The following is a 24,055-nucleotide window of genomic DNA, read 5'->3' as shown; positions in this document are numbered from 1 at the left end:
TCCGGGGTCCCTGAAAGGGAAGGGAACTGGACAATGGGATGTCTGGGTATGTGATGGGGCCAGAGCTAGGGGAAGGGAGAGTGGTTGGTCTTTTGGACTCACCGAAGCGGTGAGGGAAGGGCAGTTCAGTGACTGGGTGGGTGCTCGGGAAGCTGGGGTACCAGTGTAGCACAGGCTCTAGACACACTGGCTGGATTCAGTTCGAAGCCATTTTACTCATTAGCTGTGATTTGGGGCGAGTTATGAATCTGACCCAGTTTATTTGTAAAATAGGGATAATTGTAAAAGTGTTATGGAGCAGTTCTTAGAGAAGTGTCTGGTACACAGTAAGTACAGTTGTATGTGCTTATTAATACCAGACATTGTGTCCCTGAGTGGATTCAGTACTGGGAGACTCTAGATAAAGGTCTCTAGGATTAGGGGAAAGGGCAAATTCTTGGACTCAGTGGATCTCAAGGCTAAAACGTAGGGAGTACAAAATGAAGATCCCTGGGGGTGGGGAGTAAGTTGCTTCATCTTATACTTTTGAGAAGGACAGAGACCGGAGGTCTGAACTCAGTTCCACAAGTAAGTTAGCAAGTTTGGGTCACTGGGGAAAAAATGAGGGGCTGGAGATTATATGATTTCATGGAGGCAGAGGGGACCAGACCTGGGTCCCGGGAGGAGTCTGGGAACCAGGGACGAGGGAGACGGAAATTTGAGCGGGATAAGTGAAGAACAGGCTAGGATTCAGTTAAGTTCCCTGAGTGGAATCAGCGCCGGAGTTGGATGTCCTGGGGATGTTCCGGTGAGGGGTGGTGGTGGGGCGGTCCCCCATGCTAGGGCCCTGTAGAAAGGCGAGAATTCAAGGGACCAGAGGGCTGTGGCGGTATCTCCCCTTCCTGGGCCTCCTAAACTACGAGCTGAGCGCCTGCGGGCCGCTTCCTCCCACAGGAAACCGCAGGCGTCGGACACACCCAGCCTGCAGGGAACGCTGCCTACTGCTAGCCCGCTCTGTGGAGGCCCACGTGGGCAGCAGCCCTCTGTCAAGGGGCGTGCCCTGCAGAGCCAGGGGGTGTGGCAACGAAGGGCGTGGCCGGAGAGCGAGGGCGGCACGGAGCGCCCTAGACCACGCCCACTTCCGCCTCAGTGCGCGGACCTCAGGCGGCTGAGGGTTTTTGGCCGCCTCTTCAGAGGCCGTTGGCCGCGCATGCGTCATGAGCCGCTTGGAGGACCTGAGGCAGTGGTGAGAGCCTCCCCCGACAATTCCCGGCATCGTCACCGCCTCCCTGCTAATGAATCCTCAAAATAACGTGGTCTTAGTCAGCTTAAGACAAGCAGTTCTCGCGCCCCGTCCCAAAGGACCTCGGCCCAGTTCCAGAGTCTTGCAGATGGTTCCCTCCCAGCCCTGTCTCCACGGGCTCTTTCAGCTACTGCTTCCCCCACCTGGAAACACACAGCTCTCCCCTCACAACCCCGTGCTCTCCAAATAGACTATCTTGACCTCCTTCCCCAGGCTCTCAGAGCTTCAGTGCCTCCTAATTAGCCCCGGTCCCACAAGTCTGGAGAATCCGCGTCCTTCCAGCGCCCTCCTAGCTGGGTCCTCACGTGTTCTCCCAACCACGCCCCTCACCAGACCCTGAAGCCCCACCCCTCATAAAGTCCGCAGTCCCGCCCTTTACATGTACCCGTGCCCCTCCCCTTTCAAGGCTCCGAAGCCCCGCCCTGGACGGGTATCAGGGTCCAGGGCTTCCCTAGGGCCCCCAACCCCAACCCTCTCAGACACTCCAGCTCTGCCCTTTACAAATCTCCGAGCTCTTCCCTCATAAGCCTTGAAGCCCTCGCACCCCGCAGGCCCACCCAGTCCCTCTCCTCATAAGCACTTTCAGCTCCGCCCGTCATAGTCCTCTACAGCTCCGCCCTGAAGGCCCTCCTACCCCCGCCCCTCGAAGGCCCCCGCAGCCCCGCCCCCCGCAGCCCTCTAGCCCCGCCCCTCGCAGAGCTTCCCTTGCTCATCTATTCACAGTATCCGAGATCCCCGCAAGTCTACTCTCGGCCTCCTTGGTCCCTCCTCCCTAACCTCCCCTCCCACTGCTTTCCTCGGCGGCCTTGGTCCCTCCCCAGCCTCTGTCCTGAGACCTCATTGGCCCCTTATCTCCCCAGTAACCAGACCACAACAGTGAGCTTGGAGCACCAAGGACAGGTCAAGCACTCCAGCAGGTAGGGACCGGGCCTCGCTCTTCTCAGCTGGCCGGAGGTTCCCCCTCTTTTGTGATCCCTTCCCCAAACAGCCCCGCCTCGGAGATACCGAGAGCCTAGAGGATATACCTGTCCCCCGCGCCAGAGTCACAGCCGCGACGCAAGACAGAATGTGAGAGGTGGAAGTTTGGGAGGGGCGTTGGGAGAGGCCTGAGAGTGTCCCCCTCCAACTCACCGAAGGAACTGAGACTCAAAGAGAGGCCAGAGCTGGTTCCGGAGTCACCCTCTTCTAACTCCTAGTCCCTCACTGTTCGTTGCCTCTCTCCTCCTAGCCCTCTCCTGCTCTCTATCTGAAGGGGTCCTGCGTTGCCTCTACAGGAGCCCCACACTCTTTGGCCAAGATGCGTTTGGGACTCTCTGCTGGAAGCACTCGCTCCGAGGACGGAAGCGAGGCCTTCCTGGAGGGCATGGGTAATTCATACATTCTTTCTTTATTTCACATTCTTTTCCTTGATTTCCCCCTGTTTGAGGCCCTGTACAGTGGGCACTGGGGAGGGGGAGGCATTCCAGAAGAGCCCTCTAGTGGGCAGATGGATGGGCCAATATGGGGGAGAGGGATGGCCAGGAGAGGTTTGAGTGGGGCCCAGAACTCCTCCTAGGAATGACCAACAGGAGAAGGAAGGGAAGTGTTTCTGCAGAGAGAACAGCATGTGGCTGGGGCAGGATCTCTCAACTTCCATACAGTTGACACTTGGGGTCTGATAATTCTGTGAGTTGGAGGATGCTTAACCATCCCTGGCCACTACCCACTACGTGTCAGTAACACCCCCAACCTGCCCCCACATCGTGACAATCAAAAATGCCTCCAGACATTGCCAGATGTCCTTAAAGGGCAGAATTGCTCCTGTTTGAGAACCACTGGGCTGTGGGAGATGGGGAGCTGGTGGACAAGTCTGGAGAGGTGGGTAGGGTCAGGTCTTGTGGGGCTTGAATGCCAGGCTGAGGGGCTGGGACTTTGCCCTGGGGATGGTGCTGGAGCACCAGGGGAGGCCTGTGACAGGGTCAGATCTGGGTGTAGCAAGGACTCTCTGGGGCCATGAGGAGAGGCCAGGAAGTTGGTGAAGAGGCTGGGTGGTGGTCCAGGCCAGGGAGGATGAGGCCCGAGCCAAGGGGATGGGCTGGAAGTGAGGAGGTGGGAGGATGGGTCTGAGGACTGCTGGGTGGTGGGGCTGAAGTGGAGGGAGGGGATAAGAATGGTGTCCCTTGGAGTCTCTACACTTGATCTCAGCTTTGCCAAGTTCTAGGTCTTGCCCTTCTGGTCCCTAAGGACTGTGAGGCCTCCCAGGAGTGCCCTCTAGTGGGGAAACAGTTGTATGCCCAAACCTGAGGTAGGAGTGGATTTAGGGGGAAAATGTGGAGGTCAGCATGGGGTACAGGGGGTATGAAGGAATGAGGGATACAGGACCTGAGATGCAGCCCTAGAGTGGTGTTGGAGCCTGGGTCTGAGGTTAAGTTGCAGTTTGTGAGACCCTAAGGGAGCCAGAATTCCTAGGTCTTGGGAAGGGAGGGGCTGGGGCCTGGATTCCCGTTGAGTCCCTTGCCGGGTCCCATCCCAGTGGACTGGGAGCTGAGCAGACTGCAGCGACAGTGCAAAGTGATGGAGGGTGAAAGGCGAGCCTACAGCAAGGAAGTCCACCAGCGTATCAACAAGCAACTGTGAGCCATGCGCCTGGGTCCCTGGAGCTGGGGAGGGGGCTTTTAAGGAGGTTGGGGGGTTGACTCCTGGGTCTGAGCCGGGAGGGCAGGCCTAGTTTGCCTGGACTTTAGTGATGCTGAGCTCTGCCCCTTTCTGGCTTCCCCTCTCCCTGTCTGGGCAGCGAGGAGATCCGGCGCCTGGAGGGGGTGCGGGACAAACTGCAGGTGCAGATCAGCGTTGCCCAGAGCCAGGTCAAGCGGCTGCGGGACAGCGAAAAGTTGGAGAACATGGGTCACCTGCTCAAGTGCCGGGTCCAGGTACAGGCTGAGGTCAAGGATCTGCAGGAGCAAACCAGAGCCCTGGACAGACAGGTGGGTTCTGAGTCAAGACTCTGTAATTCCTACTTAGGGGCAAGTGTCAGAACCTCTTTGAGCCTTCACTTCCTCATCTGAAAAGTGGGGTTACTGAAAGTATCCACCTGGGGGAGCTGTGCTCAGACTCTGGTAGGAATATGAGTATTTAGTGCTTAGCACAGTCTCGCATATTCAAAAATGGAGCTGGTACTGTTAGGAGAAAAAGATTCACTTTCTGGAATCAGTGAAGCCTGCATGAGAATCCTGGTCCTGCTACATCAGAGCTGTGCCATGATGGCCAAGTCTTTACCTCTCTGGGCCCTAGTTTCTTCATCCACAAAAAGAGGATGCTGATAATGCAGCAGACCTTGTTATCTGACCTTAGAAACCTTGACTTTTCTAGGCCCAGTGTTCTCAGTTTTTAGGACCATGAGTCATCCTGACACAGTGCATACACACACAGATGCAAATGGATGTAAACACGCACACACACATATATAGCTGAAACAAAAGTTCCCCAAATGATACTTACTTTTTTCTGTGTGGGCTCCATCCTGCTGTTTTCTGGTCTACTCTTCATTTTAAAAAGTAGCTTGCCTAGACCAAAAGCTTCCTTGCACACTGATGGATCACACAGAGGGGTCTGAAAGTTAGTTATCTTGGTGGTCCATATTAGTTTGCTATTGCTGCTAGAAGAAATTACCACAAACTTGCTGGCTTAAAATAATACACATCAATGATCCTGCAGTGCTGGGGGACAGAAGTCTGAAGGTGGGGGTCTCACTGGGCTAAAATCAAGGTGTCAGCAGGACTGTGTTCCTTCAGGAGGCTTCAGGGGAGAATTATTTTCCTGGCCTTTTCCAGCTTCTGGAAGCTGCCTGCATTCCTTGGTCTATGGCTCCTTTCTGTGTCTTCTTAGCCAGCAGCGACTCATGCTGCATCACTCTGATGCCTTTATCATCTCTTCTCTGAATCTGACTCTCCTGCCTCCCTTTTTCACTTATAAGAACCTCTGTTATGATACTGGGCTCACCCAGACAATCCAGGATAATCTCCCCCACTCAAGATCCTTGGCTTTATCACATCTGTGAAGTTCTTTTTGCCATTGAAGGCCACAGGTTCACAGGTTCCAGGGATTCCGATGTGGACATCTGGGCAGGAGGAGGGGGATATTTTTCTGTTCTACCACATGTTCTGTAGTTTTATTACATGTGACTTTCAGTCAGTCTGTTTGTTCAGCAATCAATATCACCCCGAGCCACCTTTTGTAAGCTGAATTCTGTCTGATTCACACCTGTCAGAATTTTGGCTGTTTCATGGTAGTACAGTGGCTTAGTGGGTGCTGGCTGCTTGAGTTGGTTTTCCTTTAGTCTTGGATGGAAACTCACCAGAGACAGGTCCAAGTGGGATGATTTTATTATCTTGACTCCATCTAAGAAACCTGATTATGGAGAGTTGTAGGTCAGGTGGGGTCCTCAGAATACAGCTATGTAAATTTCCTCATGAGGTCAAGAAAGGATGTAGCTGTCTGGTGATATTCATTCATTCAACAAATTTTGTTGAGTGCCAAGTGCTGCTCTAGGTGCTGAAAACACAACAGTGACCGAAACATACTGCATGAGAGCAGTTGACATTCTACTGGGGAGACAGACAGTAAGCCAATGAAAGCTGAAGAAAGGATTTGCTCAGAAGAAATCATCCAGAATCTCACACAGAGAGACAAAAAGATGGGAAACATGGACGGGTGGTTAAGAGAATGGCAGGCCTAGTGAGAAGGGTTAATAGATGAGTAACAAACGTTTCAGAACAGAAAGAGAACGGGACAGATGTAGTGTGTGACAGGATAACATTTGAGAACTTTCAAGAGCCAGTGAAAGACCAAATCGACAGATTCAAGGATGCCTTAGATTCCAAAACAGGATGAATAAAAGAGCCACACTTACACAGGACATAGGGAAATTAAAAAAGGAGCCAGAAAAAATTTAAAAAGCATTTTTTTCAAAGGAGCCACAGTTAGATTGACAGCTGATTTCTCAAAAGAAACATTAGAAGTTAGAAAATAGTGCATGACATTAAAACTTGACTGTCCTAAGAGAAAAATCTATCAACTTAGAATTCTATACCCAGTGAAAATATCATCCAAGAATGACAAAGCAGAATACATATTTTCTGGCAAAGAAAAATGTAAAGTTAGCCATAGTGTTTCTCAAACCATATGTGTTGAAGGATCAACTTTTAAAACTTCCAATCTGTTACTGTCTGGTACCTTTGTAAGGCTTGTGTCTTGTGTGACTTGCTATGTGATTCAACAGCACCCAAGAACACTGTTTCTAAATGCTTACTCTCATTTTCTGAACCTATCACATCAGAGACTGATGAACAGACAGTCCTTGGACTTGTGCCAGTTCATGGCAACAATCTATGTAGGTATAAACATTTTTGATAAAATTCAGCATCTATTCATGTTAAAAACTCTTAGAAAGCCAGGAATAAGAGGGGATTTCCCAAATCTGATAAAGGGCAACTATGAAACATCTACAGCAGACACAACATTGTAAAATGACTGTAACTCAATAAAAAAAGTTTTAAAAAAACATCTACAGCAGACATCATATTTGTTAGTGAAACATGAAAAAAAAATGCTTGAGATCAGTAGCAATATGAAGATGTCAGCTACAACTACTTCTATTTAACATTGTATTGGAGGTCCTATCTGGAGCAATATGGCAAGGAAAAGAAAAACAAAGCAATTTAAAGACAGGGAAAAAAAAGAAAGACTGGAAAGGAAGAAATGAAATTGTCAGTATTTGTAGATGATATATTTGCGTACATAAAAGATCCAAAAGAATCTAAAGCTAACCTATAATTAACAAGATGTTTTAACAATGTGGCTGGATACAAAGTCAATGATATTTCCTTATATTAGCAATAACTATTAGAAAATAAAATAAGGCAAATTTATAATAGCCAAAAGAAGTACCTAAGAAGAAGTCTATTGAAAAGTGTACAAGACCTCTATGGAGTAAATTGTAAGAGTTTATTGAGGGATATTAAGGAAGAATTTAATAAATGTAGAAATATAACCTATTCATGGATTGGAAGAGTTAGTGTTGTAAAATGTCATGTCTCCAAATTGATTTCTAGCATCAATGTAATCCCAATCAAAATACTAAAAGTTTTTTATTTTTAATAGATGAACTGGACAAACGTATTCTAAGGTTTCTATAGCAGTGCAATGAACAAGATGACTAAGATTTACTTAAAAGAAGAACACTGTGGAAAGATTTATTTGATCAATTATCAATATTTATTATAAAGCTCTCATAATTGGTGCAGGGCTAATCAAATGGGACAGTGGGGCAGAACAGAGAGCCCTGAATGAGACCTATGCATATGAGGACACTTGATATATGACTTCAGGAAATGGGAAAAGGAGGATTCTAATCACGGTGTTGTGAAAATTGGATATCCACACTGTAAGATGAAGTCAGACCCTTCCTTCTCACTGTACCCCAAACTAATTCCAGATGGATCCAAGATCTAAATTTGTGAACGTGGGAAAGGGTTTCTTAAATAAGTTAGAAAAATTTCCACTTTTAAAGGAAAGGATTGATACATTCCATGACTTTAAAATTAGCAACTCCTAATTCATCAAAAGAACCATAAAGAGTGTGCAAACTATGTCACAGAACAGGAAGGTTATTTGCAAGACATAGCTGACAAAAGGCTAGTGTCAAGAACATACAAGAAACGTCTACAAACCATTAAAGAGTCAGTTCAATTTTGAAATAGTCAAAGGACTCGAGTGGGCACATTGCCAAATAAGAGATTCAGATGTCCACTAAATGTAGGAACTGTCACTCATCAGTAAGCAAAGAAAGGCAAATGCAAGCCACAATGAGCTATCATTAAACACTCACCGGATTTTCAACAACTAGTGTCCAAATATACCAAATGCTGGGAAGAGAAGGCGCAGTGGGAACTATTATGAACTGTTGGTTCAGAAGCCCCCACCAGTTGGTGGGAGTATATATTGTCTAAAGTATTCTGAAAAGTTTTTTTTTTTTTCTCTACTACCTATTAAATTTGAAGATAGACATACCCCGTGATCTAGGGTTGCATCCACTCCACATGGCCACCAGAGGCAGTCTTCGGTTCCACCTGACGTTCATAGCCACAGGATTCAATAGACTACCCCTTGGCACCAGGTTCGCTTACCTCTGAAGGACAGAAGACAAGAAACAACAGCATCTTTGCACGACAGCATCAAATACATCTTCCCTGAGTGGCCCAGGCCTATTTCTCAGCATCTTCAGTTGGACGATACCACATGGGTGGGTGGGTGGGTGTTGCCCACCCGGGCATAGGGCACTTTCATATACAGCGGGAGCCACCTCTTGTACCAGATCATGAGGGCAGCTTCTAAGATTCCACCAGGAACATACTTAGTTATAAAAAAACACCCTACAGAAAAGCCAGTTTTCTATTCAGTCCTGGTCATGTAGGCTTTTGGGGTCTATGGGTCCACTCACAACCCTTCTAGTCTGATCTGGTTCACCAATCAGGGGCCATTTTTACAATAAACATTGTTGCCTGGGAACACAGCTGGCATTCTGTATTTACCTTAACCCAGTATGTTTCCATGGAAACAGTGTTGAATGGAAGTAAACCAAAGTCATCTCCCAGTAGAAAACGGTTTAGATTTATCAGAAACCCTCCTCCCACCCAGCGGTTCCACTTCTGAGTATATAGCCTGGAACTGGGATTCATGAAAAGAGCGTTGATAAAAGTATTATTCACATTAGCTAGCTCCAAATGGGAAACAACCCAAATGTCCATCAGTATTTGAATGACTAAATAAACTGTGGTATGTTCTTATAATGAAAGAGTATACAGCAATAAAAATGACAATTACAGCAGCATGGATGAATCTCACAAACATTTGAAGGAAGCAAGACATAAAATATACAGGCAGCATTATTTCATTTATATAAAATTCAAAATCAGGCCAAGACAAACTTTCATTTAGGGGGTTTATACATGGGTGACAAAATGGTAAAGAAAAGAACTTCTCTTGAGGAAGTATAGCAAACAGATTAATGACTCCCCAAAGATGTCTGTGTCCTCATCTCTGGAACCTGTGAGCACGTTACTTTACATGGCAAGAGACCTTGCGGATGTGACTGCAGATTTTGAGATGGGTGTGCTATCCTGGATTGTCTCAATGGGCCCAATGTACTTACAAGAATCCTTGTAAGAGAGGGCAAGAAGCTCAGACTCAGAGAAGATGATGTGATTACGGAGCGAGGAGATGTAACAACAGAAGCAGAGGTTGGAGTGGCCACAAGTCAAGGACTCCAACATCTAGAAACTAGAAAAGGCAAGGAATGAATTTTCCTCTGGATCCTCCAGGAGGAATGCGGCCTGGCTGACACCCAGTGAAACTGACTTCTGACCTCCAGAACTGTAAGATTGTAAATTTATTTTCTCTTAAGGCAGTAAATTTGTGGTATTTTGTTACAGCAGCAGTGGGGACTAACACAGGCAGGAGAGTGGTACCTGTATGGAGGGGAAGTTGGTAGTGATGAGAGGGAGACATATGCAGTGCTGTCAGTATTCTAGTTGTTGACCTGGGTGGTGGTTCAAACATGTTCACTTTTAAGATAAATGATAAACTGTACCTACCTGATATATGCACTTTTCTGTGCACAATAACATCTTTTTTAAAAGGAAAAAAAGGTGTAAAATATCATAGACCTAAGTGCAAAACCTAAAACTCTAAAACTTCTAGAGAGAAGCATAGAAGAAAAGAATATCTTTGTAGCTTGGGTTAGGCTAAGATTTCTTAGGTGCAGCACCAAAAGCATGGTCCCAACAAGGACAAATTGATAAACTGGATTCTGTAAAATTTAAAAACTTCTCCTCTTTGAAAGATATTGTTTAGAGAAAGAAAAGACCAGCCTCATTTTGGGAGACAATATTTACAAAGCCTAAATCTAACAAAGAAACCCCAGAATATGTTAAGAAGTTTTAAACTCAATGAGAAAAAAAATGACCTAATAGGAAAAAGACTTGAGCAAACACTTCACCAAATATATATAAGATGGCAGTAGCACATGAAACATGCTCAACAGTATTAGTCATCAGGAGAATCAAATTAAAATCACAGGATACTTCTGTACACTTCTTAGAATGGCTCAAATTTAAGAGGTTGACCATACCAAGTGTTGGTGAAGATGTGGAGAAGCCGGAACTCTCACACCCTGCTAGTGGGAACATCAGTGGTACAACCACTTTGGAAAACAGTTTGGCCATTACTAAAAAATGAAATGTCCCCCTACCATATGATTCAGACATTTTCACTCCTAGGTGTTTACCCAGGAGAAAAGAAAGCACATGTTTATACAACAAATTGTCCATGAATATTCATAACAGCTTTGTTTGTAAAATTCAGAACAGAAACAATCCAAGGGTCCACCCACTGGTGAGTGGATAAACAAATTGTGGTACATCCATGCAATGGAACACTACTCAGCAATAAAAAGGAATGGGCTGTTGATACACCAACGATGTGGACGAAGCTCAGAATAATTGTTATGAGTGAAAGAAGCCAAACCCTTTCCTTCAAAAAAAGAGTGTATATTTGTGATTCCATTAATATAAAACTCAAAAATGCAAACTGACCTACAGTGACAGAAAATACATGGAGGACTGCCTGGGGGCAGGGGCTGCGGGAAGGAAGTGGGGAGAGGAGCGACAGAGAGGCACAAGGAGACTTTTGGGATGATTGATATGTTCACTATCTTGATTATGTCAAACATACAAAATTGCATACTTTAAATATGTGCAGTTTTATTGTATGTCACTTATTCCTCAACAAAGCTGAGAAAAAAAATTTCCTACCCTCACCATATGAAAACAAAGTCTAGTTAGAGAGTCAGAGGCTTGCTGGGAAACCAGCAGTTAGCAGCAGGGAAGTGCCCTGATTTAGTAGCATCTTCTGATTTTCATAACATCAATACTCTGATCTTGGCTCTGGTGAACGTACCCTAACGTGACCCCCAGTGGTAGAATCCACTACCCCCCCGTATGGGCGGAACCTGTGACTAGCTTCTAGTCCTCTCCTTGATTGGGTTATGCTATATAAGACTGCCGTGCAGGAGCCTGGAGGAGTGCCACATGGCAAGGAATTTCCTGGAGCTCCTAGGAGCAGAGAGCATCAGTCCTGCAGCCTCAAGGAACTGAATTCTGCCAACAGCCACATGATGAGTCCCCGATGAGACCTCAGTCCTGGCTGCCACCTTGACTGCAGCTTTGTGAGCCCTGATCGGAGGATCCGGCTGACCTGTGCCACATTCCTGATTTGTGGAAACTTCCCGATAATAAATGGGGGTTATTTCAAGCCACCAAGTTTGTGGAACAAGTTGGCCCTCCATATCTACAGGTTCTATATCTGTGGATTCAACCAATCGGAGATAGAAAATATTAAAAAAAATCCAGAAAGTTCCAAAAGGCAAAACTGAAATTTGCAGGACGGACTATTTACGAAGCATTTATAGTGTATTTACAACTATTTACGTGGTATTTACACAGTATTAGGTATTATAAGTAACCTAGAGATGATTTAAAGTATATAGGAGGTGCATAGGTTATATGCAAATACTACACCATTTTATATAAGAGACTTGAGAATCCTTGGATTTTGGTATTTGAGGCAAGTCCTGGAGCCAATCTCCTGTGGTGACTGAAGGATGACTGTAGTTTTTCTGCAGAAATGGAAAACTAATACAATGGTCAATTTCAAGCTACCAACAATTTATCTCATGTGATTCCTGAAAATCTAACGACCAGCTCTGAAAAGCTGCCCAAGGGGGCTCCGGGATTGCACTACTCTTTAGCAGTGCACAGCTCTATTTAACAGTTTGGACCAGACAACCCAGCAAGTGTTTGCATTTTAACAACCTAGGAACCTTGCAAAACTAATGTACATAAATTGAAAACGTTGTATTTCATTCTTAAAAACCGCAATTACCCGTGGGATGTTTGTGCTTGCTGGGCACCATGCAACTTTTCAGACCTTGGAGTCAGATTGGACTCACCATCCTCATTCTATACCAATTTCTGTGCAGTACTTGCTTTTTTTTTTTTTTTTTTTTGAAAGTTGTGCTGGGGTAATTGTAGTTTCACATGCAGTTGAAGGAGTAATCTGGGGAGATTCCACATACACTTTGCCCAATTTCCTCCAATGGTACCATTTTGGGGAGTTTGATTTTTATAGCAGCAACTGCTAAAAACTCAGTTTCAAAAGGAGTGACATTCTCCACAGGGATCTAGCACCATCTCACATCGAACCTGGGAACAACCTTGAGCTCCTAGTTCATGAGGCGTCTGACAATGCCTATGTCTTCCTCAAATTTTAAAATATCCCTGCAGTGCCCTGTTTGAGTTTGCTGCAAAGCTCCGGGGAGCCTTGGTGCATGTATTCATTTCCTGGGGTGGCTTGTGCCACAGAAATGTATTGTCTCCCAGTTCTGGAGGACAGAAGTCCGAAATCATGATGTCGGCAGGGTTGGTCCTTTCTGAGGGTGTGAGGGAGAATCTATTCCAGCCCTCCCACCCAGCTTCTGGTGGTTTCCTGGCCATCTGTGGCATTTTTTGGCTTGTAGAAGCCTCCCTCCAATTTCTGCCTTCATCTTTTTTTTTTCTTGTCTTTTAAATAAAATTTTAATACATTTTTTTAAAGGTTACATTCCATTTACAGTTATTACAAAATATTGGCTCTATTCCCCGTGTGTTGTACAGCCTGTCTCACACCCAGTCATTTGTACCTCTCTCTCCCCCGCCCCAAATTGGCCCCTCCCACTGGTCATCACTAGCTTGTTCTCTATCTGTGAGTCTGCTGCTTTTTGGTTATATTCACTGGTTTGTAGTATCTTTTAGATTCCACATCTGCCTTCCTCTTCCCATGGCATTCTCCCCATCTGCAGATCTGTGTGTGCAAATTTCTCCTTTTCATAGAGATACCAGCCATGGAGGATTAGGTCCCAACCCCATGACCTCATTTTAACTTGATGACTTCTGTCAAAACCCTGTCTCCAAATAAGGTCACATTCTGAGGTACTGAGGATTAGCACTTCAACCTGTGCGTTTTTGGGGGGTGCAATTCAACCCAGAATGGCGCACGTATTGGGAAACACGGTATCAAGCAATTCACTTATTCATTTAGTCTGCACGTGTGTTGAGCACCGACTCTGTGTCAAGCACAAAAAGGACACAAATCCTCCCTCATGAAGCTTCCAAGTTACTTGGAGGTCTAACTAGAGACAAATACAGAAGTGAGAAGGGTGGGGTAGAAGCTGGTTCCTGGCGTAAGTGGCCCTGGGGACTCTAATGGCATCAGGGCTCCTTCTCACCATCTCTTGGTCCCTCGTCTCCACTTTGTCTACTGGGCGTGGCACCCCATCCATCCAGCCCACGCCTTTCTCCCAAATTACCAGGGAAGGATTCACACAAGCTCAGCTTGGGTCACACGCTCATCTCGAAAAGAATGGTCTCGACCTGGGTCTTGTGGTTGGCAGGGTGACTGGTTATGGTTGGAAGCCCGATCCACACGGGAGGTTGGGTACTGACCACAGAGGAAGGGTCTTAACAGTTGGCTGGGGCCACAGGGACAGCAGGTGTCACCACACTCAGTTACTCACCTTCCCACTCATCTCCTCCCTCGGTCCCTCAATCTCTCCTACATTCAGCCAACAAACAGGTACCACCCTCTTTTCTCCAGATCCAGGAGTGGGAGACCCGGATCTTTGCCTATGGTAAAGGTGTCAGGGCCCCGGGATGCATGCTGGATCAGAAGGGCAAGATCCAGCGAAGGATCAAGGTCCTGGAAGACCAATTGAACAGGGTGAGGGTCAGCCTCTTGTATGTCTCCAGGCGTGAACTCTGGGGTCTGGGGGAAGAACTGAGCATGGGGTCAAGTTTCAGAAATGGTGGACCAGATTCCTAGATGCAGGCAGGCCTAAAACCCAGGGCTCCCTGGGGGGCGTCAGGAGACAAGGTCTTGGAGGGATGGAGGGTCCCCAAGGAAAAGAGACTGATGCTGGTGTCCTCGGGGGGTGGCAGTGCTCTCAGGGTCCCCAAATTGGGAATGGGCCCCATCTCTTACAAGCACCCCCTCCTCGGCTGAGTGTGGCGGAGGGAGGCAGGCCAGGCCTTAGACAGATTCTTGGCGTCTTCTCCCACACCCCACCAGGTCACCTGTCGTGTTGACATCCAGCTGGTGCGCAATGCGACCTTGCGGGAGGAGCTGGATATCCTGAGGATCGAGAGAAACCGCTATCTCAATGTGGACCGCAAGCTGCAGAAGGTCAGTGGCCTGGGAGCCCCGGACCCCTTGGAGGATTCGAGAGTCACCCTGCCTCAAGTACAGGGAACAGACGCTTGGAGAATGTTCCAGGATGCCTCCAACAAGAAAGCAGCCTCGTTTAGATTTGCAGAAAGCAGAGTTGTCACTTTGAGCGTTATCACCCCAGGCAACCAAGGAGCAGGCCAGACCATTTACATTCCATGGGTTTCTCAGTAACCTTTGAAGTCCTTTGAAAAGCCCTCCCTTTCTCCCTCCACCTCCCTCTCACCTCCCTCCCTCTCTCTCTAAGTTTTACTTTGAAATAATTCCAGATTTGCAGAAAAGGTGCAAGAATAGTACAATTAACTATATATTCTTCTCCTACATGGATAATTTACCACATTGACTCTCTCTCTGTATAATTATTTTTGCTGAAAATAATTTATTATTATGACTGCCGAACCATTTGAGAGTACGATGCAGACATTGCGCTTCTAAGAACTTCAGTGTGGCTTTGCTAAGCACAAGACCATTTTCTTACGTAAACACGGCACCCTTCCGCCAGTCAGGATGTTTTACGTTGTTCCAATCCTAAATAGTCCATATTTAAATCTTGTGATTGTCCGAGTGACGTCCTTTGTACCTAATTTGATTATCCTGCTCCCAGCTGCAGGGCAGGATCCCACACTGCATTTGGTTTTCCTGGCTCCGTTCATCTGGAACAGTCCCTGGGCCCTTCTTCTTATTATTATTTTAAAAAATATTTTTATTGAAGTATAGTCAGTTTATAATGTGTCAATTTCTGGTGTACAGCATAATGCTTCAGTCATACATGAACATACATATATTCGTTTTCATGTTCTTTTTCACTGTAATTTACTCCAAGGTATTGAATATAGTTCCCTGTGCTATACAGTATGAATTTGTTATTTATTGGATTTTGTGAGAATCCTGTATTTCGAAGCAAGAGACACTCTACCAGAGTTCAGTAGGTGTTCTGTGCGATTCATGGGTCTTAGATGTAATTCTTGGTGTATTTGTGGGAGAGGGCGAGCTGTGAGTCTCTCTTCAACATAACGGATGGGTTTATCTGATCTTTCTTCGTGAATAGCTTCAGGTTGTGCATTTTGGACGGTATTGTCTCGTTTGCAGGCATTATATCAGCCACGTAACGTCAGGTGCCCCATAACCAGCGACATTGACCTCAATCTCTTGGTTAGCCGTACTTCTCCAGTATAGTTTTCCTCTTTGTAATGAATAAGTCCAGGGAGATTCTTTGAGACTATGTAAATATCCTGTTCCCTGACGCCCTGTCACTCAGTGATTTTAGCATCCGTTAATGTTTCTTGCCTGAATAATTATTACTGTAATGGCTGCCAGATGGTGATTTTTCTAACTCGACCATTTCTCCTTCCTTTATGTGATGGCATTTTACTTAAGGAAGAGCTTCTCATTCTCCCCTGTATATTTGTTATCAGTAAGCATTCATGGATTCTTACTTTATTCTATACGTTATAACCCATAGTGGTCACTGTTCATCTTGATGCTCAAACTGTCCCAGATTTGGTTGGTGGGAGCCGCCTCAAGCTGGCTTCTGTGTCCTTTTGACAAGCCCATCATTTTGTTTGTTTGCTTGCTTGCTTGTTTTTGAGCACTTCCTTACTTTCTGGCACAGGAAGATAGTTCAGGTTATCTTGTCCTCATTCTACCTCAACACCCGAGTTAGCATTTATCCAAGGAGTCCTGGTTCTTCCTAGTGTGGATTGGTGGTGAGAAACCAAGCTACAGGCAGTAAGAGTCCTCATTGCCATGGGGGTGTTGTTGCCATGACGCCCCTTCTCTGGAGAGAGCTAGGAAACAGATAGTTTAAAATCATGACTTCATGTTGGTACTTCTCATTCCAATCCAGCAGCACTGGGTTATTCCCGAACATTCACCATTTTATCTTTCTTTTCTCCCCTTGGGGGAACTCTGACTCCCAACAGCATTGATGCACGTATTCATTTGCTCAGTCCTCAAAACCCACGAGAGGGTCAGAATTGCTACAGCTGTACTACCACCCCCCGAACCTAGAAACGGAGTTCATGATTTGTTTGCAGATTGTTTTGTCCTCTGAGGGCGTGGGTATCTACTATCGATCGATCGATCTATCTATCTATCTATCTATCTATCTATCTATCTATCTTCAAATTGTATTCAGAAGTCACTGGGATTTGTTCCTATTTTTAAATTTTTATTGTTTTTTTTGGGGGGGGATAATTAGGCTTATTTATTTTCATGAGATTCTGGGGATTGAACCCAGGACCTCATGCATGCTAAGCATGTGCTCTACCACTGAGCTACACCCTCCTCCCAGTTCCTATTTTTTTTTCTTCTTTGTGGTTATGTTTGTTTGAAATACATTTAGGTTCATTTACTTCCTTCCCTTATCTTTGTTGATTTAATTTTCTTTATGAATTGGTAAACCATTAATAGTGGTCCTGAATCAAAACTATTCCAAATGGTAGAAACATCATTTCTTCCATTTTGGTTCCCATTCAGCTCCCATAGTTTCTGAGTATTTATCCTGGGTTTCTTGTTGCAAAAGTGTGTGTGCTTGCGTACTTATATGCACATATATGTGTATATGTACATTACACTAATATAATATAATATATTATAATATAATATAATATAATATAATATAATTACACTAATTATATATGTATGTGTGTATATATGTGTGTATATACATCAATACACATATACCCCTTATGTATGTATATAAAATATATAATACATAATGTATTTTATTTATACATATATATTTATTTATATATTATATATATAATTATATATTATATATATATATATATATAACTTCCTCCCTTCTTTCTTCTGAAAGAACCCTTTTACCCATAACTCTGCAAAGACACTTCCGTAGAACTAGCATACAGATCAGCGTGGTCACCATTATGAAATTCACACAAATTTCTGACCCCTCCCCCAAAGTTAGGTTGGCGCTCTTAGGAATATTCTGGGTTGGATGTTTCACTGGACTCCTGCTCATCAGTCTGGCTTTCCTTTCACTTGGAAGGACCTCTTTAAAACCCCTTTCAAGGGTTGCCACTAATTAGGGAAGGTCCATGTTTCGAAGGAGCCCCACTTCTTATTGGGGAAAGGCGAGGCCTCAAGAAAAGTCCTCCAGTGATGAAGATGTTCCAAGTGGCATCTGTTTTGTTCTCTTGGCAGGAGATCCAGCTCCTGCGGGACACGGTCAGCACCCTCATGGTCTCCTCCACCTCTGCCTACACTGTCAGGTAGGGCCCTGGGGTGCATCCTGGGGTGGAGGCCTAGGTAACTCAGGATGTGCCTTTTCTTAGTGATGGGAAGTTTCCAAACTCAAGAAATAGATCACCAGGATCTACTTTTTTTTCCATAAGGTGCCCCATTCTCTCCCTCTGATTTCCCAGTTCTTTGGGCAAAGTCCCTCTCCTTGAGTGCTTCCTTGCTGGATGACCTAGGAAGGTGTTTTCCCCTCTCTGAGCCTCAGTTTCCTCCACTGTGACATGGCAGTAATAATGGTATCTACCTCACGGGCCGCTGTGGGGATTCATGGCCCACTGTAGGGCCTGGCTCTCAGGAAGTTGGGTACCCTCTTCCCTGTCCCTCTGTTGGCATGGATCCCAAGGCACAGAAGGAACTGTGAGTCCCAATCTCTCAGGGGCTGCCATCAGAGGCTGGAGGGGTCACTGGGGACTGGGGCTGGTGGATGCCAGGGAGGCCTCCCACCCAGGAGGATTGACCTGAGTGAGCCTCAAAGGAACCTGAATAGAGCAGGATGCTAGTGCTCTGAGTGGAGGCAACCAAGGTTGGCAAAGGTGTGGAGGGGGACTGGGATGGTCCATGGGCAGGGACCTGAGGGGACTGGCCTGCTGTTCTCCCAACTGAATGACCCCCCGACTTGTGAAGTAGCCTTGGGGCATTCTGAGTTCACAGTTGACTGCACGACATTTAAAAGCTTAAAAGCTCCATCTTCAGTGGAGCAGGCTAGGGGAGTTTCAGTGAGTGAGGCTTCTCAGATGTCCCTAGTCTCCTAACAGGGCATGTGCCCAAGTGCCAGTGATGTCATCTAAGTGCGCCACTTAGTGGTCCAAGCCTCTTATCTTCCCAGCCACACCGCCCCAAACTCCGGCACAATTACCTTATCACCTGGGGCTACCTCGGGGGTCTGAGTATACTCTACCTGTGCCATCAATACCATCTTGCCTCCTGTTCCACAAGTCACATAAGAATGCCCAGGCTTCCCCAGTGCCCCGGGCACTGCAGCAGTGCCCCCTTTGTGGGCAAGACCATCAGTCCCTTACATGACCTATCACCCCCTCTCCCCTCAGCCCTGACTCTGCTCCCTCACCCCATCCTGACCCACCTCTAGGAACCTAGACAATTTTCTGCCTTTTGTGACCTCAGAGTAACTGCAGCCTGACTCTGCCCGTTTCTGTGACCCCAGGCTGACCCCACCCTTCCAATGACCTCTGGATGACCCCGCCCCTCCCTAGGCTCCTGGTTGACCCCAAATCCAACCTCCAATCTCCCTGGCCCCGCTCTAACCCACTATCCCTCCCAGGGAGGAGGCGAAGACCAAGATAGGCATGCTGCGGGAGAGGGCAGAGAAGGAGGTGGCCCAGAACGAGTCGGAGGTGCAGCTCTTGCAGCGGCAGATGGGTCGCTTGGAGCAGCTGCACTGCTTCCTCAAGCTCAAGAACGGAGACCGGCAGCTGGATCCTGCCATCGTGGAAAAGCGCGAGAAGCGGGGTGAGGCCTGGGCCGCGCGACCTCCGCCCCGCGCAGGCCCCGGCGGGAGAGGCAGGGCTGCGCGCTCCGCGTCCCTCAGCGGGCGGAGCGGAGCCCCGGCCGGCGGCGGAGGGGGCGGAGCTGGAAGGGGCGGGGTCTGCGCGGCCCCGGTCCTCCCGGGCTGGTGGCCGCCCCGGACGCCTTCCGCAGCGCCCTGTCCTCCCCAGCCTGGGAGGTGGCCGAAGGCTACCGGAAGACGTCCCAGGAGAAGCTGGTGCTTCGCTACGAGGACGCCTTGAAAAGACTCTCCCAGCTGACCGGGGAGAGCGATCCGGACGTGCTGGTGGAGAAGTACCTGGAGTGTGAGTAGCTGGGGCGGAAAGTGGTGGGGCACGGAGGGGGAGGCCCCCAACTCTCCCCGGCGTCCAGTGCGCACTGTGCTCGGTCACGGTCAACGAGGCCTCCGCTTCGGCCCTGGGGACTCCACCTGCGCTGGAGTCCGCTCCGCCCTCCTCGCCTCATGCCGTCCGCCCTGCCTCTGGTCCTGTCTCCCCTCCCCTCCGCGTGTGCGAGTATCCTCCTCCCCAGTCTCTCCCGCCCCTGTCTCGGGCCTTCTGACACCTTCCTGCTGTGTTGGTCTCCACCTGTCGGCCTCTCTCTGTCCTCAAGGAGTGTGTCTCCGCCTTTTTCTTTCTGTCGAATTTCACTGGCGTGTCTGCCTTCCCGCCTCCCCATCTCCCCTTCCCGGTTCCTCCCTCCTCCGCCGCCGTCATTCGGGGCTGCCGGTCACCTTCCAAACCTTCCCCTCTCCTTCTGTGTTTCTCTCTCCGTGTCCCTGTTGCTGTCCTGTTCTCTCTTTACCCACCCTTACCGTTTTCTTTCCCTCGCTTCTCTCCTTCTCTGTGGCTCTGTTGGTATTTCTGGCACTTTCTCTGTCCCTCTCTCTCTCGCTCTGACTTGCTCTATTTCTCTGTGTCCCCTGTGCCTTTATCTGCCTCTCCTTCTCCGTCTCTCTCTCTCTCTTTGACGTCTTTCTCAACATCTCTTTCTCTGCCTTTCTGTGTGTGTCTGTCCCCGTGTGTCTCTCTGGACCCTGCCTTTCCCCACGCGCCCTCAGTGGAGGAGCGGAACTTCGCGGAGTTCACCTTCATCAATGAGCAGAACTCGGAGCTGGAGCACCTGCAGGAGGAGATCAAGTTGGTGAGCGAAACCTGCCCCCTCCCCAAGCCCCACGCGCTCCTCCTCCCTCCCGGTCTCCTCTCCCCGCGTCAGCGCTCCTCCCGAGCTGGGCCCAGCGTCGCGCCCCTGCCCGCGCAGATGCAGGAGGCCTTGGTGAGGGGGCGCGGCAGCGGGGAGGACCAGCGAGAGCAGCGAGAGAAGCAGCGGGCTGAGCTGCAGCAGCGCGTGGACGAGGCACACTCGGAGGCCGAGAACCTGGAGGCCCGCTTCCAGGACTTTCGAGGGCAGCTGGAGAAGCTCAAGACAGGTGAGCACCCGCCCCAGCTTCTTCATCTGGGAGGAAGTGATGAGCAGGCCGGGAGCCGAGCCGCGGAGACTTTGTGCACTCCCTTGTCCGTCTGTCCCGTATCCATCCAACCACCCATCCCACATCCATCATCCATTCATCCTTAAAAGGCTTCCGGGGAGCAGTGGTACTTGAGGCTGGTTTTGAGGGATAAGTATTTATCTGAAAAACTGGGGAGAGGGGATGTTCCCAGCAAGTGGGACCAAGGCCTGGAGGTGCATTCAAGGAATACAGATTCTTTGTGCAGAGAGGGGAATGTAAGCGCGTGGGTGGGGGTTGAAGAAGGCCTGTGCTAAAGGGATGCCAGGCTGAGGCACTGGGGCTTTGTCCTGGAGGTGCTGGGGAGCCACAGGAGGGTCGTGAGCAGAAGACGGTGGTGGAGAGGAGGGAGGGGAATGTGGATGGAGAGGAGAGTGGAGCCCAGAGGTACTGGACTGACAGACTATTGGGGCTGAGGCACGCGGGGGTCTGGCCTGGTGAGGGTGAAGTGGGAAGCCAGTTTTGGGGGATGACCCTGAGCTGGGTGTGCGCAGTCTGGGGGGATGGTCAGGGAGGGACCCCAGGAGGAAACTCTGAGCCTGGAGCCCAGGCTGAGGCCGCACAGGGTCGGGTGGTGGGGATGCCATATGGTTGGGTGCAGATTTTTGTCAGGGTCATAGATGCCTTCTGATCTCATTCACCATAACCCGCTACCTGAATGCAAATGTGCCATGCAGGGGCCCACGGTGAGCGCCGGTCACGAACGGGTCACGGTGCTGCCGTGAATTTCCTCCGACTTCTTCCACGGAGCATGCGCCTGAGTGTTCCGGGAGGAGAAACACATTCTGGGCCGTGGACTCGCTGGGTTGGGTGGAAGTCAGGTTTTTCTGAGCCGTGTGAAGAAGTCCCTCCGAGTGGAGGTGCCCTTGTTAGGTTTTTCTTTGACCCCTCTCTCATTTTGCCTGCTGTGGTCCCGAGCCCCTGGCCAGGCACACAGCGATGCCCTCCCACTGGCTGGCTGGCTGGCTGAGCTCGTGCAAGTCCCTTTCCATCTTTGAGCCTCGCTTGCCGTCTCCCCAGCCCAGGTTGCAGGGACTTGAGGAGAGGAGAGGGCTTGCAGCCAGTGGGCACCAGGTCCATGACAGCCGGCCCCCTCTGACCCCAGATATCCAGCGCGTCTTCACCAGGGCCCAGTGTGACAATACCATCATCAACGACCTCCTGGGGGTCAAGACCCACATGAGAGACCGGGACATAGGCCTCTTCCTGGGCCTCATCGAGAAGCGGCTGGTGGAGCTCCTGACAGTGCAGGCCTTCCTGGAAAGCCAGGTCGGGATGCAGAGGGCACTGAGGGGGGACAGGGAACCAGAGCCTTGGAGATGGGTCTGAGCAGACCGCTGGCTTATCTGTCCTCCAGAACTATCATGCCACCAGCTTGCCTAACGCTACCCTCCTGGTGCTGGGTCAGAGCCCTGAGGATCTTCCGAAGAAAGTGGCCCCACCTCAGCCCCCCGACAATCTGTGAGTCAGAGAGCAAGAGGGAGGGGGAAGAGGGAGATTCCACGGGGACAGAGGGGACATATGGGAAGGAGGGTTTTGGTGGGGGGCTCTTGGGGATTAGAGGATCAGTGTGGCTCTGGGGGGCTTGGAGTAGAAGATGGAGTGGGTGCTTTGCAGGAACCAGGAGTAAGGGCTCCAGGGATGCTATGGGGCACTGGGTAGACCAGAAGGCTGAAGGGTGCTCAGGGCTGGCCAGATCTCTGTGTGCGGCTGAGGGTCTCTGGGTCTAGTGATGAGGAGCCATCCGCCTCTTGAGGGGTGGGAGAATAGCCCCTTCCTATCTTCCCCCTACTTTAGGGAGGACCCCCCAGGCTTTGAGACCAAAGATGAGTATCCTCTGAGCAAGGAGGAGCTGCTGAGCCAAGTGGTGAAGTCGGTGAGCACGGATACCCGCGGGTGCGGGGCAGGAGCCCGGGCTCCTTGGGGACCCTAACCCTCTTCCCCAACAGCTGGAGATCCGAGAGCAGGCGAGGGAGCATAACCTGAAGGAACTGGCCGAGGCTGTGAAGGTGGATAGCACTCCAACCATGAACTTCTCCAGCACCCAGAAGGCCAGCTCCAGCAACCCCCTGCTGCCCAAGAGCCCCAGCATTGTCCCCGGGTCTGTCAGGAGCCACAGGACTAGCGGCATCCTGGTGTCCAGTGGAGGCCGTGCCACCAGCTCCAATGTCGGCCACGTCACCTTTGGGGACGCAAGCTCCAGTGTGGGCCACGTGACCTTTGACTCCACCAGCGCCACCGGGAGACTGATGACCAGCCAGAGCTCGACTAGGGGCCGTGTGACCCTCAGACCCCCCAGCTCTAGTGGCTACCTGGGGTCCACTGGATACTTGGGGTCCAGCAGAGGCCAGGAGAGCTTTGGAGGCACAGAGAGCAGAGGCCCTGAGTCAGAATTGAGTGGAGGCTTTGGGTCCAGCAGAGGCCAAATCTCGAGCACTGGCCCTGCCTCCAGCACAGGCCCAGGCTCCACTACCAGCAAGGACTCCCAGAGCAACTAGTAGGGGTGCCCTGCCCCCACCCTGGCTCCTGGCAGGGCCTGCAGTGTCTCTGCCTCCCAGTTCTTCCTGAGACCCTCCATCTTTCTCACCCAGTTCCTGGAGAACTGCCTCCACCTCCTTTTCACTGTTTCCCTGGATCTGTGTCCATCTGCTCCTCCTCATCTGTCTCCTGGTCCCCCTCTCTTTCCTCCCCTCCTTTCCCTTGCTGTTTCCTAATCTCCTAGTTTCTTGGCTTCCCACTCAGGGTGATGCTGTCTTGTCTCACCTCTCTGATTATTCCCCTGCCTCCTGTTTCACTTTCCCCATTTCTAATTCCCTCTCTGCGCCTCCATCTCCCTGGCCCTCCTTGCATCTCATGTCCCTATCTCTGTAGCTCCTCCAGAGCCCCCAGGAGTGAGAAGTGGGGGAAGAATCAGGGCAGAGATGTTGGGGTCAACATGAGCTGTGACCAAAGGAAATAAAGCTCAGAGCCTGACTTCTACCCCAGCCTGGTTACAAGCCTATGTGTGAGAGAGCAGGATTGAGACATGGCTGCTTTTCCTCTACCTCTGGCCCAGGGGAAAAATCTATGACCCTGTCCCTATTCCCTTCCATTCATTCATTCATTCATTAGTTCACTCTTATTTTGGAGACTTCCATGTTTTAGGC

At 49.2% G+C, this 24,055-nt stretch overlaps 1 protein-coding gene across 4 annotated transcripts; it reads left to right on the top strand.

Moving 5' to 3' along the window:
* The first annotated feature begins 1,993 nt into the window (after nucleotides 1-1,993).
* ODAD1 (outer dynein arm docking complex subunit 1) lies at nucleotides 1,994-23,888 on the top strand. 4 transcript variants are annotated; one of them, XM_010991694.3, is made up of 15 exons: nucleotides 1,994-2,199; nucleotides 2,557-2,649; nucleotides 3,795-3,894; nucleotides 4,056-4,245; nucleotides 14,009-14,131; nucleotides 14,480-14,593; nucleotides 17,804-17,871; nucleotides 19,179-19,366; nucleotides 19,573-19,707; nucleotides 20,463-20,545; nucleotides 20,663-20,831; nucleotides 22,015-22,178; nucleotides 22,267-22,370; nucleotides 22,707-22,785; nucleotides 22,859-23,888. In XM_010991694.3, exons 2-15 carry the CDS (start codon nucleotides 2,580-2,582, stop codon nucleotides 23,405-23,407), a joined length of 2,136 nt encoding a protein of 711 aa, XP_010989996.1. In that variant the 5' UTR covers nucleotides 1,994-2,199; nucleotides 2,557-2,579; the 3' UTR covers nucleotides 23,408-23,888. The 4 variants fall into 4 exon arrangements, with proteins under 4 accessions (XP_010989996.1, XP_031314859.1, XP_010989997.1 ...); XM_031458999.2 differs by having other exon boundaries at nucleotides 2,511-2,649; XM_010991695.3 differs by lacking the exon at nucleotides 14,009-14,131.
* The last annotated feature ends 167 nt before the right edge of the window (nucleotides 23,889-24,055 follow it).

This window comes from Camelus dromedarius, chromosome 9, assembly GCF_036321535.1.
Source record: "Camelus dromedarius isolate mCamDro1 chromosome 9, mCamDro1.pat, whole genome shotgun sequence".
NCBI lineage: Eukaryota > Metazoa > Chordata > Mammalia > Artiodactyla > Camelidae > Camelus > Camelus dromedarius.
Note: the sequence above shows the minus strand (reverse complement) of the source record. Positions and strands in the feature narration are given on the sequence as shown.

Bases quoted from the DNA above. Each gene is read 5' to 3' on its own strand.
- ODAD1 (XM_010991694.3), top strand. From the start codon at position 2,580: ATGCGTTTGGGACTCTCTGCTGGAAGCACTCGCTCCGAGGACGGAAGC. The intron at 4,246-14,008 runs GTGGGTTCTGAG...TCTTTTCTCCAG, and splicing joins CCAGAGCCCTGGACAGACAG to ATCCAGGAGTGGGAGACCCG. The intron at 22,371-22,706 runs GTGAGTCAGAGA...CCCCTACTTTAG, and splicing joins CCTCAGCCCCCCGACAATCT to GGAGGACCCCCCAGGCTTTG.